Source organism: Nomascus leucogenys, chromosome 18 (genome assembly GCF_006542625.1).
Source record: "Nomascus leucogenys isolate Asia chromosome 18, Asia_NLE_v1, whole genome shotgun sequence".
Classification (NCBI taxonomy): domain Eukaryota; kingdom Metazoa; phylum Chordata; class Mammalia; order Primates; family Hylobatidae; genus Nomascus; species Nomascus leucogenys.
The window spans coordinates 43752082-43769156 of NC_044398.1; the positions used below are offsets into that span (position 1 = coordinate 43752082).

Below are 17075 nucleotides of genomic sequence, written 5' to 3' on the forward strand. Positions count from 1 at the left end.
TGTCTCAAAGTCACTCAGATCAGGTAGTTAAGTCAGCACACTCGTTTTTTTTTTTTTTTTTTGAGAGGGAGTCTCGCTCTGTCACCCAGGCTGGAGTGCAGTGGCACCATCTCGGATCACTGCAACCTCTGCCTCCCAGGTTCCAGCAATTCTTGTGCCTCAGCCTCCTGAGTAACTGGGATTACAGGCATGCACCACCACACCCGGGTAATTTTTTGTATTTTTAGTAGAGATGGGGTTTCACCATGTTGCCCAGGCTGTTCTTGAACTCCTAAGCTCAGGCAGTCTGCCCACCTCAGCCTCCCAAAGTGCTAGGATTATAGGCGTGAGCCACCGCACCTGGCCAGGACACTCTACTCATACAATCTAAATACTGAAGGTGAAATATTTTAGATAAATGTGAATATAAAAAAAGGTCTTACATTTGGTATATTCCAACACTTGAGATATTCTGTACTTACACCTATTTCAATATACAGAAAACACAACCATCTAAAGATTTAAACTTTGAGCCCCCAGAAGTAGAGAAGCATCAGACCAGGTGTCTGATTAAATGTTTATACAGCAAATTATTTTTGGAAATTAGGATGCCATAGTAAAGGCCATGGGGGATCCACTGCCCTTAAAAATCATACTGTAATGTCTAAGTTCACTGTTAACTGCATAATAAAGCAAACGAATTCTCTTTTTTGTTTGTTTTTAAGAGATGAGGTCTCACTAGGTTTCCCAAAATGGATCTGAACTCCTGAGTTCAAGAGATCCTCCCTTAGTCTCCAAAGTAGCTAGGACTTAAAAATGCACAGGCTGGAGTGCAGTGGCACAACCTCGGATCACTGCAACCTCCACCTCCCGGGTTCAAGCAATTCTCCTGCCTCAGCCTCCCTACTAGCTGGGATTACAGGTGCCTGCCACCACACCCGGCTGATTTTTTGTATTTTTAGTAGAGTCAGGGTTTTACCAAGTTGGCCAGGCTGATCTCAAACTCCTGACCTGAGGTGATCCGCCCACTCTGGCCTCCCAAAGTGCTGGGATTACAGGCATGAGCCACCGTGCCCGGCCCAGAAGATGCAGTATTAAATTATCACCTAATCTGTATTTAGAACATAATTTCTTTAACAAAAATATAGTAAGGCCATCTCAAAATACTACTAATGCTAATAATTAGCAATGATGGTTACTTTCTTCTAATTTTGGAAAATGTTAAACCTAATAACTTTTGCTATGTTTATTATTAAGCAAAAGCATCAAAGGCAAGGAAAATGAAGAATTTATTCCTTATCACAATGAGGCCATGTTCCAGATTCAACACTAGACAAAAACGTTTCTAAAAAATTAGGGCTGCATTTCCAAACCAGTTTTTTTCCACTCATTAGTATCAAATAATATTAAAAGATTCTTCTCAGTGCTTTCTGATTATAGAGAAAATTATACTTACAGAATTCAGTATCAATATACTACATTAGCTAAGATAACAAAATACAATTTTAATAGTATAAAATGATATATTAAGAAAAAGTGTTTTCATGAGAAAATAAATATTAAGCAAAAACTTCTGGCCGTAAGCACTAAAAATTTAGCAAATAAAATGAACTCAATCTATAATTAGGATATATTTATAGAATATTCAGTGAAGATATTTTTTGATAGCCAAAATAGACTAGTAGTTTTCAACATAAGGCTTCTCAATCTCAGAAACTTAAAAAATACCTGATGGTGCTGGGAATCATCCAAGGTTTTAAAGACCATTGCTACCATCCCATGTGCTCTCAGGTGCATTCGAAAACTGGGCATGGCACATTTAGTAGCCAAGCTAATAACACTACAAGAAAATAGAGTACGTTAGGGGGGCTGGAAACAGCTAGTACATTAGTTTTTAGTTTGTGTAATACCAAAACCAGCAAATAGGAAGGGGGTAAAAGGGTCAAAGCATTGCCCATACATGATCACAATATAAAAACCATAGGCAAAACACATTATTAAAAATATACTGATGCCTGGTGCATGATTAGGTACACTGTATTTTAAAAAAATAACCTAACTGTCTTTAGTGCATTCCTTACATTACTACTACCACTAAAAGCTTTAAATCTGAGCTGCCTTTCATAATACTTGATAAAAATTATAATTATATTTGATTGGATATACTCCAAGTGACTGAAAAATTCAATCAAAATTATAGTATTCAAACAATCCATTAGGAAATACAAAAGATCACCTTTTTGAGCATTTGGGTGCAAATGTAAGCATCCAGATCACAATATGCTTAAATAAATCTAATTTATTACTTGAACATGAGAGGTAAAAAGAACTTAAAAGATTTTTTTTTTTTAATTATTTACTTTCTTTCTTTCTGGTAATTTTTTCTTTCTTGTTTTTGGAGACAGGGCCTCACCTCACTCTATCACCCAGGCTGGAGTGCAGTGGCATGATCACGGGCTCAAGCCATCCTGCCACCTCAGCCTCCCAAGTAGCTGGAACTACAGGCATATGCCACCATGACTCGTTAATTTTTTATTTTTTGTAGACATGGGGTCTCACTATGTTGCCCAAAGTGGTCTCGAACTCTTGGACACACATGATCCTCCCAACTTGGCTTCCCAAAATGCTGGGATTATAGGTATGAGCCACCATACAGGGCAAAAAGATGCTTTAGCATAATTTTTTTTTTTTAAGCACTTGAAAACTGAAGCCTAGGCTATACTAAAAAGGCTCTCATCATCCAGCTTTCCCTCTTATCATGTAGAATCAAATTATTTATAAAGAAATGGATAGCATTTTAACATATCACTGACTATACATACTACCTCATCATAACAAAATAAAAAATGTTTGGCTTTTTGGACAACACCTAGTTGAAAAAATTTAATACAGCATGCACATAATTGTAAAATACAAAAATAAGATCTTACCTAAGGCAACGTGTGTTTAGAGGCTGAGTGCTCTTTAAGCCACTTAACAAGTACTCAATGTCATCAGTGAACTCTTGATTTTCACCAAATTCTACGACATCGTTGAAGTGCTTCACGTGCTGAACAACAGTATATAACTGCCAAGAAAAAAAAAGTTCACCCCTTAACTAGGAACTAGCATATTTAAACCTATGGGCTCACTGTACTTTACATAAGTACATAAAATAGTTCGTTAGATGGCAACAAAAATATTTTTAGAACAATGATGATGGTAGGACAAAAGAAGTTTGTGGTTCAAAACTGAGTATCAGTATACTGATATTTGTTGAAGATATTAAAAGGCTAAATGTTACATACAAAAATCTATCAACATGCAGTAAACACTGTATACGGCTGCTTACTTCTTTGTCTTCTCGTCTGCATTTCAGTGCAGTAACTATATCTTGGTAGGGCTGAGTAGGTATTGTCACAGTTTTTATCACTTTGGATGGTGGTGCAGGAGCCTTAAAAACTCCATCATCTTTTTGATTTGGTTCCTTTGAAGACAGCCTCACCTATTAATAAAGGTATTAAATTAGTTGTTCTAAATAAATATATAAAAATAGGAACATCTCATCTATCTGGCAAATTCAGCTTCAAAAAAAAGTAAATAAAGCTTTTTAAAAAGCAGGGAGCAGGGAGGCCTCTCAAAGGTCTTTAGAAATACTTTGAATTCCATGCACTAACAGGTAAGACATATGTATGTCTGCACACAGAAGAACCACTCAAGGATTCCTTCTAGTCTTTTTTAAACTTTTTATTTCACACAATTTGTCATTTGTCTCTAGTACCATTAGAAAGACTAAAGAACCACAACTGCATGCAAAAATAGCTTTCATAAGGAGAAAGGGACAGGACAGAAAAACTAGACAGAGTCAAAAGAATTTTAATAGCACACGAGTGTGAAGTAGTTTAGGGTAGAAATAAATAGCTGTAACAGGAGCATGCTATATTACTACTAATATACAAAATTATTTCTTTATAATATCAAAAGGAGTCTAATCAGTTTAAGAAGACAGGGAACTGTACATTATACTTTAGAAAGACTTCTATCCCCAAATTTCTTATTGTTATAAAGAACTAATTTACTTGATAACTCCAGATGACTGAAGCTTTACTGTTAACCTAGAAATTATGTATGACATTACCAGTCATTCTGGAGAAAATAAGTTGCTTAGAATCTTTTTCCTAATGTTTTGGATTGAAAAGTATTACTAGAATACAGGAAGAGATTTGCCTCTGAAAAGCAAATTAAGCACTGAAAGCCACTTAGAAATATATATAGGATGTAATATACAGTACAGCTCTTATACAAACATCAAATATGGATAATCTTGCTCTTAAACACTAAATACTATAAATTCCATGAAATGTGGGTCATGAGTAACAAGAGCCTTATTTTTATGGCTTTCATTGTTTAACCTAGCAGCACTAGAATTTCTGCTATCTTACTGACAATCCTGTTTTCCAATGAATTAAACTGAAACTACTTACTAAGTTTCAGTAAAGAAAGCCAAAATAAACTGTTAAATAGAAAAGTCAAAGATTTACGAAGTATGAATACAGTAACTGCTTAATTTATAGCTTATTAAAAAACACAAAATAAATAAGTACAGTTCACTTACTGTGACACTCTGAGGTTTTACTACTGGTGGCCCAGGCAGTTCTTCTGAATCTGGATGATTCCAATGTCTGGCATTATATACAGCTTTTGTGGGTGACTAGAGAAATGAGAGAAAGATCAACCGCTGCCATCCTTACAAGACTCTCAACTAAAAATCATAAAGAATAATTTATATGCATAAACGTGTCCTAGAAACAGCAGGATGGATACTATCTGGGACTAGTCCCACCATAATTCCCATTCTCATGTCTATGGCAAATATAATCACTGTAGTACTAGGTCACAAAATCAGTAATTAGTGCTCTGTGCAACTATGACTAACCAAGAAAAGATGGCACTTGAAAGTATACCTAGGCCAGACGCGGTGGCTCACGCCTGTAATCCCAGCACTTTGGGAGGCCAAGGAAGGTGGATCACTTGAGGTCAGGAGTTTGAGAAGAGCCTGGCCAACACAGTGAAACTCCGTCTCTACTAAAAATAAAAAAAATTAGCTGGGCATGGTGGCAGGCATCTGTAATCCCAGCTACTTGGGAGGCTGAGGCAGGAGAATCACCTGAACCCAGAGGCAGAGGTTGCAATGAGCTGAGACTGCGCCACTGCACTCCAGCCTGGGTGACAGAGTGAGACTCCGTCTCAAAAAAAAAAAAAAAGGTAAACCTCTTGCTAGGCTTACTAAGTAATCAACACATTTAACTCAACATGGGCTGGGCATGATGGCTCATGCCTGTAATCCCAGCACTTTGGGAGAGTGAGGAAGGAGGATCACTTGAGCCCAGGAGTTCAAGACCAACCTGGGTGAGCCCAGGAGTTCAAGACCAACCTGGGTGACAAAGCAAGACTCCGTCTCAAAAAAATTTAAAAAACAGTAATGATGATAATAATAATAGTTCAACGTGTTCTTCGGCAAAACTTTATTCTTCCTACTACCAATTCATGCCTCACAATCTTCCAACAATGGGAATCCAGCAGTTTATGACAGATAATGAGCTCATTTAAAGCAAACCACTGCAGCCAGATGTATGCCACTACTCAAGAGTTCTCAAATTTTATCAAGGTAAATATAACACATATACCACATATTCCAAGACACAGTGCGATCCAAAAAAGTACCATGTAATAACATACGTGATTTCTGCAGCAAAATGTCACACTAAGCAGGACAAAGATGTAAAGTCCCTCACATCAATTGAGGTTATCGTGCTGCCCTATCAATTTACTTAAACTTATAGGGGGGATTTTCAGTTTTAACACTGAATTTCAGAATTGAGAATAAATGACAGTAAACCTACAAAATCAAATCAAGTAAAAGAACAAAACCCTCACTTTCAAGAGAAAACTGCGTAATTACAAAGACAAGATAGAAAGGTAACACCTCATTCTATCCTCTACGAAAGTGACATTAAATTATGTTTTGAACTTCAAATGAATGGTTGGTCAAATTAGAGATTTTCTCTCATGAAACAAATCTTATTTTCAGTACAACAAAAATAAGTGGAAAATCATACTTCAAGACTGTCAAAAAATCTACATTAAAAAACTTAACTACATCCCCTTACTAGCTGCACTGAAGCAACATAATTAGCATTAAGCGTTAGTGTGAACTAATGGTTAGCTTTTTATATATTATCTTTAATAAAAGTAGAAAAACTCTCATTTGTATTGTGTATACAAACCCATCATTCATAAATGCCAGGTGTGCATAACATGATGATGCATTAGCAAGCTGAAACAATTTATGCACTCATGTAATGACTTGATCTGGCTTCCTGAGACACAACACATAACGTGGACCGAACATAAATTTTAAAACCTACCTCTCCATTCCTTCCATTCTTTTCAAAGACCAGCTATATAACTTGTGTGTCTGCTAGTTATGGATCCCTAATTTGAACTACCTTTAGTACCTCAAGCATATTCCGAGCCCAGGCTTTGCTAACAACAGCCTTTTGGCAAGAACGAGTGCCTCAAAGCTCAAGCATTTTACTTCTTTTTAAAAAGCACTGACTGGGCTAGGCACAGTGGCTCATGCCGGTAATTACAGCACGCCTCTAGGCCGAGGCAGGAAGATCACTTGAAGCCAGGAGTTCAACAACAGCCTGGGCAAGAAAGCAAGACCCTGTCTCTACAAAAAATAAAATTAAATTAAAGAAGCAAAAAGAGAAATTACTTTTTAAAAAGCACTGACTAGGCCAGGGGCGGTGGCTCATGCCTGTAATCCCAGCATTTTGGGAGACCAAGGCAGGCGGATCACGAGGTCAGGAGATTGAGACCATCCTGACTAACACGGTGAAACTCCGTCTCTACTAAAAATACAAAAAATTAGCCGGGCACGGTGGTGGACGCCTGTAGTCCTAGCTACTTGGGAGGCTGAGGCAGAAGAACAGTGTGAACCCGGGAGGCAGAGCTTGCACTGGGCTGAGTTCGTGCCACTGCACTCCAGCCTGGGTGACAGAGTGAGACTCTGTCTCAAAAAAAAAAAAAAAAAAAAAGCACTGACTACAAGTAATAATCTAGTTACCTAGTTCCACAGCTAACAAAATACTAGGGTGGCTCACAGTTTTAAATTAAAACACTGTTAAGAGTGCCTGAAAGAGTATGTGCTGTCGGGTGCGGTGGTTCACGCCTGTAATCCCAGCATTTTGGGAGGCCAAGGCAGGCGGATCAACTGAGGTCAGGAGTTTGAAACCAGCCTGGCCAACAGGATGAAACCCTGTCTCTACTAAAAATACAAAAATTAGCTGGGCGTGGTGGTGAGTACCTGTAGTACCAGATACTCAGGAGGCTGAGGCAGGAGAATCAGTTGAACCCGGGAGGTGGAGGTTGCAGTGAGCTGAGATTGTGCCACTGCACTCCAGCCTGGGCAACAAAGCGAGACTGTCGTTTAAAAAAAAAAAAAAGTGCTTTCTAAGTATTAAATATTATTAATAATTGTTATGTGATGATGTGCTGCTCAGTTTAAGTCTAACACATTCGTAAGAAAATAGAAATATATAGCCTACCTAATAAAGAATATGATAAACGAATGGAATAACTGATGTGTCTATTCATCTCAAAAGTCCTTGAAGCATAACAGCATACAGAATAACTGAATAATTTATATTAAAAGGTCATATTAAAGGAACTTTTGGTTATGCTGTTGAACAAGGCAATTTAGTAAGACTATTAGTTTTAAAGCTTTTGATGATGTTTTACCATTTTAATACTAATAAGCAATCTAAAGGGAAGTAGTCCAATTAGAACTTTTTCTTGACTTTTATTTCAAAGTCTTACAAGATTAATATAGGGTTTATTATGGGAGGAGGGATATTGAAGACACATCTAACTAAAAACTGAAATAAGTAATATCTGTATATGGCTAACATACACACGGCAGGGAGAGGAAGAAACAGGGTAAGGGAGAAAAGGGAACATTGACTGAGCTCTTTACATCATTCTAAAACAGTACAGTAATTCCACATGCTCCTAAGTGAATTGTGTATGTAAAGCACAAAATAGTGGTATGTCACATGCTAATTTCACTCAATGAAAGTGACTGTGTGTGTACAATATATGTAAAAATACCATATAGCAATCAACTTTCCATGGAAAATCAAAAATCACCCTTACCATTTAGCAACCTAGCTAAATGTTAACAGAGTCATTCTGATTGCACCACCAGGCTTGTCTTTAATCTTCTTAATTTTATTCTTGTTCGAAAAGCAGATACAGGGCCAGGCACAGTGACTCATGCCTGTAATCCCAGCATTTTGGGAGGCTGAGACAGGTGGATCACCTGAGGTCAGGAGTTCGAGACCTTTTGGGAGGCCGAGGCAGGTGGATCTGAGGTCAGGAGTTCGAGACTGGCCTGACCAACATGGTGAAACCCCGTCTCTACTAAATACAAAAAATTAGCCGGGTATGGTGGCAGGCACTGTAGTCCCAGCTACTTGGGAGGCAGAGGCAGGAGAATCACTTGAACCCAGAAGGTAGAGGCTGCAGTGAGCCAAGATTGTGCCATTGCACTCCAGCCCGGGCAACAGAAAAGCAGATACAGGCCGGGTGCAGTGGCTCACGCCTGTAATCTTTGCACTTTGGGAGGCCGAGGCGAGCAGATCACTTGAGGTCAGGAGTTTGAAACCAGCCTGGCCAACATGGTGAAACCCCATCTCGCATGGTGGTAGGTGCCTGTAATCCCCACTACTCAGGAGACTAAGGCAGGAGAATTGCTTGAACCCGGGAGGCAGAGGTTGCAGTGAACTGAGATCGTGCTATTGCACTCCACCCTGAGCAATAAGAGCAGAACTCTGTCTCGGAAAAAAAAGAAAAAAAGAAAAGCAGATACAGCATATAAACCAGATTCCTAAACGTTTTTCTGTGTTAAAGAAAAAAAGTTGTGGCTAAGCATGGTAGCTCTCGCCCATAATCCCAGCAAGCTGGGAGGCCAGGGGAGACAGATGTCTTGAGCCCAGGAGTTTGAGACAGCCTGTGCACCATGGTGAAACTCAGTCTCTACAAAAAATACAAAAATTAGCTGGGAATGGTGGCAGGTTCCTGTGGTCCCAGCTACTTGAGATGCTGAGGTTAGAGGATCACCTCCTGAGTACAGAAGTGGAGGCTGCAATGAGCCAAGATCACACCACTGCACTCCAGCCTGGATGACAGAGTGAGATCCTATCTCCAAAAAAAAGGATGGATTCTGTTTGCTAGGTAAATTAATGAGAAAAATACTCAGAACAAAACAAGCAAAAAGTTCATAATAATAATCTAACATTCTAAATATTCAGAACCATTTTAGCATATTTCAATACTAGTAATCTTAAACATATTATTTTTTTGTATTCAGTGCTCCAGGGGCATAAGCAAGAAAAACGTCAAATGTGACATTCCATTAAAGCTAAGGAAAAAATATTCCACTGACAAACTGATGGGGCATTTCTTCATGAGAGATAATATAGTTTCTACAAAAACAATGGATAAAAATTGGTTTTTACAATAACACCACAAAGGTTGTTGTTAACAGATTGGATTACTGAATCACAACTATAAACCAGAGGTAAAGGCCAGGCATGGTGGCTCACGTCTGTAATCCCAGCACTTTGGGAGGCCGAGGTGGGCAGACCACTTGAGGTCAGGAGTTTGAGACCAGGCTGTCCAACAGAGTGAAACCCCATCTCCACTAAAAATACAAAAAAATTAGCCGGGTGTGGTGGCACACGTCTGTAATCCCAGCTACCCCGGGAGGCTAAGGAAGGAGAATCACTTGAGCCTTGGGAGATGGAGGTTGCAGTGAGCCAAGACTGCACCACTGCACTCCAGCCTGGGTGACAGAGTGACATTCCATCTCAAAAAAACAAAAACAAACAAAAAAACAAAACAACAACAACAAAAAAAAAAAACAGAGGAAAGAAAGCATTCCTTCTTGAAAATCTAAGAGGAAGTGACATTATGTTATCCCCCACTGGGCTGGCTCATAAAAGTGAGGAAAAAAAGGAATGGGTTTCTTTTGTTGTTGTTTTGTTTTGTTTTTGAGACAAAGTTTCTCGCTCTTACTGCCCAGGCTGGAGTGCAATGGTGTGATTTCGGCTCACTGTAACCTGCGCCTCCCAGGTTCAAGCGATTCTCCTGCCTCAGCCTCCCAAGTAGCTGGGATTACAAGCGCCCGCCACCATGCCTGGCTAATTTTTGTATTTTTAGTAGAGATGGGGTTTCGCCATGTTGGCCAGGCTGGTCTTGAACTCCAGACCTCAGGTGATCCACCTGCCTTGGCCTCCCAAAGTGCTGGGATTACTGGCGTGAGCCACAGCGCACAGCCAAAAAAAAAGGAATGTTTTTAAGCCATAAATACTTTATAAACAAGAAGAGCAAATTTATTTATACGTTTTAAAAACTATGTGCTATATGAAGACAAAATAGTAAGCTGATTAGAATTCATCCAGCCTTAACCACACAAGGATATCACCAGTAATTCAATCAATCAGCATGAAGTACAACTAAATGAACTCTGAAGAAGTACTGCAATGCATAACTATGGGTGTATGTGTGCACAGTACTTTAGTGGCAATTCAAAAGGGGGAAGTAGAAAAAAACAATTTGGATCTGGATTGTCAAAAATTTCTTTAAAGGATTTATAAAAATCCTTTAAAAAAGACAATTGGAATCAGAAGCAGGAGAAGAAAAGTCTTACAAAGAATCTTTGAGCTCTTTACAACTTCCTTTTAAGCATAATCATACAATCTCAAATGGTCTTAAACTATAAAAAAAATAACACATGTTAAATATCCAAAGTATTTAATTATTTGAAGGAAGACTACAGAAACTCCTAAATTAAAACCAACAGCATCTGTACTATCAAGAACTAGAAATTGTAATATGCAATATGAAACACTGTGTAGAGAATCTAATCCACAGCTAACGAGAAGAAATAAAGCTGCAAAGTCTTTCTTCTCTGCCTGAATCAACTGTGTACAACAGGTAGTAATGACTTTTAAAAAGACAGCTGCCATTTTTATGAAGAAATTGTCAATTCCTATCTTCATGAAGAACAATGCACACCACTACTGTGAGTAGAACTTCAAAAGCGTAATTGGTAGCCACGGTTTTATTAAAAGTAGGTAACTGTCACTTCGGAATATCACCAGGAAATAGCATAACTTGGTCATAAGTTCTAAAAAGTCCATGCAAAAAAACGTAAAATTCAGTAGTTGGCATTTTGTGAGAACATAACTTAGCCTATAATTCAATAATTAAAACTAAAAGATACCAGTATGAGAGCCATGACCAAAACAGCTAAAATAACAGTTCTCACAACTAAAAATACCATTAAATATTGATGACAAGTTGTATTAGAAAGATGATTATCAAATTTAGAAATAAAAAAACCGGAAGCTATAAATATCCTGAGACACCACCACCTGTGATTAGAGAATATCCATTCTCCCCTTCATTTTCCTTTAAGAACATTTAGCTGGACACATGCTCACACAGATTTCTCAACATCTTGATGCTTGCATGGGCATGTGACTAAGCTCTTGCCAATGAAGTGTGAAGAGAAGTGAGGTACACCTTCTGGGTCCTGGCTTCTAGGGATGGTTCATTGCCTTCCCTTCTAGTTCCTTCTATCTTAATCAATAGTCTAGAAATGGTAGAATACCACCACACAAGGGAAGCCTGGGTCCCCTACACTGCAGCAATTTGAAAATTGTCCAGAGATAAACAACCAGAGACTGGTAAGCCAGAGAAAAATAAGCCATCTATTAATAACTAATTTGGGATTTCTTTTACAACATCTGAACCAAATCCTAAGAAGCCACCTTTGAACAACAGTAAATTCAGAAACAAATAGTAACAGGACATGCTGAAAGTATAAAATTTTGCCAATACTGGATGTGGGTAAACTATGCGCATACAACATTAAAAAGAAACAATTTAAAAGATATAAAAGTCAACATGTAAGAGAATGGAGGAAGACAGAAACTAAAGAAAAAAATAAAATCTAAAACCAGTCTTTAGAATTATAAAAATATATACTGGGGAAGATCTACATGAACTGATAGTGATTTCCAAGAAATATTACTAAATTTTAAAGGAGAGACAGTGCAAAACAGCACATATAGATACTACTTTTTATGTAAGAAAAAAAAATTTTTTTTTGAGACGGCGTTTCGCTCTTGTTGCCCAGGCTGGAATGCAATGGCGCGATCTTGGCTCACTGCAACCTCCGCCTCCTGGATTCATGCGATTCTCCTGCCTCAGCCTCCCGAGTAGCTGGGATTACAGGCATGTGCTACAACGCCCAGCTAATTTTGTATTTTTAGTAGAGACGGGGTTTATCCATGTTGATCAGGCTGCTCTCGAACTCTCGACCTCAGGTGATCCGCCTGCTTTGGCCTTCCAAAGAGCTGGGATTACAGGCGTGAACCACCGCACCTGGCTGAAAAATTTTAGTCTGTTTATTTTTATATAAAAAAGAAACACAGAAAAGAAAAAGCAGAAAACAATAAAACTGGTTCCCTACAAGGGTGGGTGACAGACTGGAACAGATCTCAGATGAAGTGACCTCATTAAACTCACCTTTTTATATAGTTTTGACTTTTATAATGTTGTACATATAAAAAAAAAAACCAGTAAGAATGGAAACGGAAAACCCCAACACTTAAAGCAAACCAGAACAAAGAAACCTACTCATATTTCACATGGACAGCAAATACTGTGAAGAGAAGCCAGACAAACCACCCAATGCACTGACCAACCAAGAGGCAGGCAAGCAGAAATAATCCCAAGTAATTTGTGAACATATTATTTGACTTTATACCCTCAATCTTGGGCAGGATGGAGTAGGGCAAGTGCAGAATTGCCAAACAATTCCTGAAAATTTTTGTAAATGTACTTACTGTAGTGGAATGGGCAAAGCAATTCTGTACCTATTTAGATATAAGTTGAGTAAATGTGCTGCTGCTGTTGTTCACTGTGAAAAAGACATAAGGCCAGAAAGAACCCTGGGCTCTCACTGTGAAAAAGACAGAAGGCAAGAAATAATCCTGTGAAAATGCATTGATACTGAAGATCATCAGTGTGAATTCATGATTTCTAGATCACTTATGTACACAGGCATGAATCCACATATATATGTGAAGGTATATTTGTATGTGAATGTATGTGAATATATATGTATGTATGTAATACATGTATACGTGCATGTTTCCTATGCCCGTTTGCTAAAAGGGCCAAGAAGCAAAGGACACACCTAGGGCCCATTATCATAGTCTCTAATACCATTCTCCACTGAAGAGAATCATTACTCCTCAGAGAATGGACCTGATCCCAAGGCTACAGCTGACCAGGTACAAGATGAACCTACAACACCGTGTTACACCAGGAAAAAAGAAGTTTTCATAGAATGATGGGGACATGGCAGAGGAATCAAACAGCCAGCTTAATGAGGCTCTACTAGCCAAATCAGGACAAATTTAGGCCCCAAATAATTAAGTACAGTAATAGATTATAAACCATTGGGGAAAAAGTAGGGATTCACTAAAGAAGTCAAATTCATAGGAACAAAGAGTGGAAAGGTGGTTGCCAGGGGCTGGCAGGTAGGGGAAATGGGATTTTGGTCAAAGGGTAGAAACTTCCCATTATAAAATGATTAGGTTCTGGAGATCTGACTTATAGCATGGTGACTACAGTTAATAATAATGTACTTTACAGAGTCATGTACCACATAACAAAGTTTCGGTCAATTACAAACTGCACATATAACGGTGGTCTCGTAAGATTTTAATGGAGCTGAAAAATTCCTAACGTTTAGTGACATCTTAGCACACTGCATTAGGCGAGTGTTTGTAGTGATGCTTTCGTAAACAAACCTACTGTGCTGCCAGTCCTATAAGGGTACAGTACATACAGGCCGGGTGCAGTGGCTCACGCCTGTAATCCTAGCATTTTGGGAGGCTGAGGCAAAAGTGGATCACCTGAGGTCGGGAGTTTGAGACCAGCCTGACCAACATGGAAAAACCCTGCCTCTACTAAAAATACAAAATTGGCTGGGCATGGAGGTGCATGCCTGTAATCCCAGTTACTCAGGAAGCTGAAGCAGGAGAATCGCTTGAACCTGGGAGGCAGAGGTTGCAGTGAGCTGAGATCGCACCACTGCACTCCAGCCTGGGCAACAAGAGCAAAAACTCCATCTCAAAAAAAAAAAAAAGAGTATAGCACATACAATTAGATACAGTAACACGTGACAATGAATGACTATTAACAATAACATAGTTACTGGTTTATGTATTTACTATACTTTTAACCATTTTAGAATATACTCCTACTTGTAAAACAAAAAAAAGTTCATTGTAAAACCGCTTCAGACAGGTCCTTCAGGAGTTATTCCAGAAGAAGGCTGGCATCATAGGAGATGATAACTCCATGTATGTTAGTGCCCTTGAAGAACTTCCAGTGGCACAAGATGTGGAGGTGGAAGACTGTGAGAATGATGATCTTCACTCTGGATAGGCCTAGGCTAGTGTATCTTAGTTTTTTTTTTTTTTTTTGAGGTAGTCTCACTCTGTTGCCCGGGCTGGAGTACAGTGGCGCGATCTCGGCTCCCGCCACTATGCCTGGATAATTGTATTTTTAGTAGAGATGGGGTTTCACCATGTTGGCCAGACTGGCCTCAAACTCCTGACCTCAGGTGACCCACCTGCCTCAACTTCCCCAAGTGCCAGGATTACAGGCATGAGCCACCGCACCCAGGCAACAAAAGTTTTTAAAGTTAAAAATAATTTTAAAAATAGAAACAAGCTTACGGAATAAAGATATAAAGAATGAAAATATTTTTGTACTGTAGTACAGTGTGTTTGTTTTAAGCTAAGTGTTATTAACAATAGCCAAAAGGTTTTAAACAAATTAAAACGTTTAGTTACAGTAAGCTGGCTGGCCACAGTGGCTCACGTCTGTAATCCCAGCACTTTGGGAGGCCAAGCGGGGAGGATTGCTTGAGCCCAGGAGTTCAAGACCAGCCTCAACAACATGGTGAAACCCCACCTCTACAAAAAATACAAGATCACCAGGGTGTGGTGATGTCCACCTGTAGTCCCAGCTACTAGGGAGGCAGAGGTGGGAGGATCAATTGAGCCTGGGAGGTCAAGGCTGCAATGAACGGTGTTCACACCACTGCACTCCAACCTAGGTGACAGAGGGAGATTGTCTCAAAACAAAAAGCAAAAAGAACAAAACAAGCCATTACAGTAAGCTAAGGTTAATTTATCACTGAAGAATTATCTTATAACTTTAGTGCAGCATATGTGTACAGTGTTTATAAAGTCTACAGTAGTGTCCTAAGCTTTCACATTCACTCACTGACTCCCCAAAGAAACTTGCAATCCTGCAATCTCCATTCATGGTTAAGTGTCCTACATAGGTGTACCATTTTTATATGTATTTTTACTGTACCTTTTCTATGTTAAGATATACAAATATTTACCATTGTGTTACAACTGCCTACACTATTCAGTACGGCAACATATCAAGAGCAACAGGCTACACCATATAGCCTAGGTGTGTGGTAGACTATCCCATCTAGCTTTGTGTTGTTTGCACAATGAAATCGCCTAATGATGCATTTCTCAGAATGTATCCCTGTCATTAAGTAATGCGTGACTGTAGTACAAAATGGAAAAACAAATGAAATTCCAAACTATAAACACCCTAACACACACACAGGCACATACGCGTGTGCATGCGCTCACTCGCGCTCTCTCTCCCCTCTCCCGTCCCTCCTATCTCCCCCCACTCACCCTCCCAATCCCTACCCCCCTCCTTCCCATCTATAACTATCAAATGGATGTCAGTGCTTTCTAGCTCCTGATAACCCCTGGCCACATGTTCTCAATTCAAGCCTCATTTCCTGGGAAATAAGAGTAAAATACTTTGAACTTTCAAACTTTAAAGGCACCTATACTAAAGAAAATACGATTTGGCAGGGCATGGTAGCTCACATCTATAATCCCAGCACTTTGGGAGGCAGAGGGAGGAGGATCACTTGAGATCAGGAGTTCAAGACCAACATGGTAAAACCCTGTCTCTACTAAAAATACAAAAATTAGCCCTAGGACATGGTGACACCCGCCTGTAGTCTCAGCTACCCGAGGCTAAGGCAGTTGAATCACTTGAACCCAAGAGGCAGAGATTGCAGTGAGCTGAGATTGTGCCACTGCACTTCAGCCTGGGCAACAAAGCGAGACTCCACATCCAAAAAAAAAAAAGATTAACAGTACTTTCATTCTTTATTAAAATCCAGAATAAAGTATTAAAGGAAAAAAAAGCACAAGAATTGGATCACAGAGAGAAAATAATTTACATTTTCCTAAGCCTTTTTGACTTATATAAATCAATGATTTTAATTATCTGGTTTAATATTTAAGTTAAATACTACCTATATAAAAGGAAGCAATAATGCTTCTGGTTTGGAACAAACACACTGAGGAAATACTAAGACTGCTTAAAATTCCAGTAGGAAAAAACAATTCTGCCCTTTTGAGATACTCTTCTTATTCCTTTTTGTTTCCCTAGCACAGTGAAAGTCATGTAGTAAACACTAAACAAAAACAATGATGAAAAAAAGCCAACTAAAACTGACTCCCTCTCTTCCATACCGAGGCCCAGCCAGAACCTGCTCAGCTTCAACAACTCTTTGGATCACCTACCCAGGAGCTGTAAATGAATGGCAGCAGCTATTAACTTCCACACTTTTGCCAGTTTCCCTCATCACCAATCCAATTGCTACAGTCACTCTTTTTTTCAGGCTTCATATCAATTAATATCTCAGGTTTCTAGTACTTGAGAATATAGTAGATCTCACAATACCACATGATGACTGGATCTCAAGATAGTCAGTGAGTCCCCATACATATAACAAAGGTAACACTGGGTAAAACTGTTCTGACAGAAAAATATGCTATTTCATGAGAGTGGGTTCTAACTGCTAAAGGAAGATACTGTGTGGAAGGAACATTTGTTCTTGGGTGAGATGTGGG

General features: G+C 39.1%; 1 protein-coding gene across 1 annotated transcript in view; it reads right to left on the reverse strand.

Annotated features, from left to right (window-relative positions):
• Positions 1-17075, reverse strand: part of LOC115831215 (wings apart-like protein homolog) — a 66474-nt gene that overhangs the window by 8960 nt on the left and 40439 nt on the right. The window contains exons 5-8 of the mRNA XM_030798440.1: positions 4574-4669; positions 3311-3463; positions 2910-3046; positions 1708-1819 (exon numbers count right to left, since the gene is read on the reverse strand). Coding sequence (XP_030654300.1) covers positions 1708-1819; positions 2910-3046; positions 3311-3463; positions 4574-4669 — 498 coding nt within the window. The remainder of the gene's footprint in view (positions 1-1707; positions 1820-2909; positions 3047-3310; positions 3464-4573; positions 4670-17075) is intronic.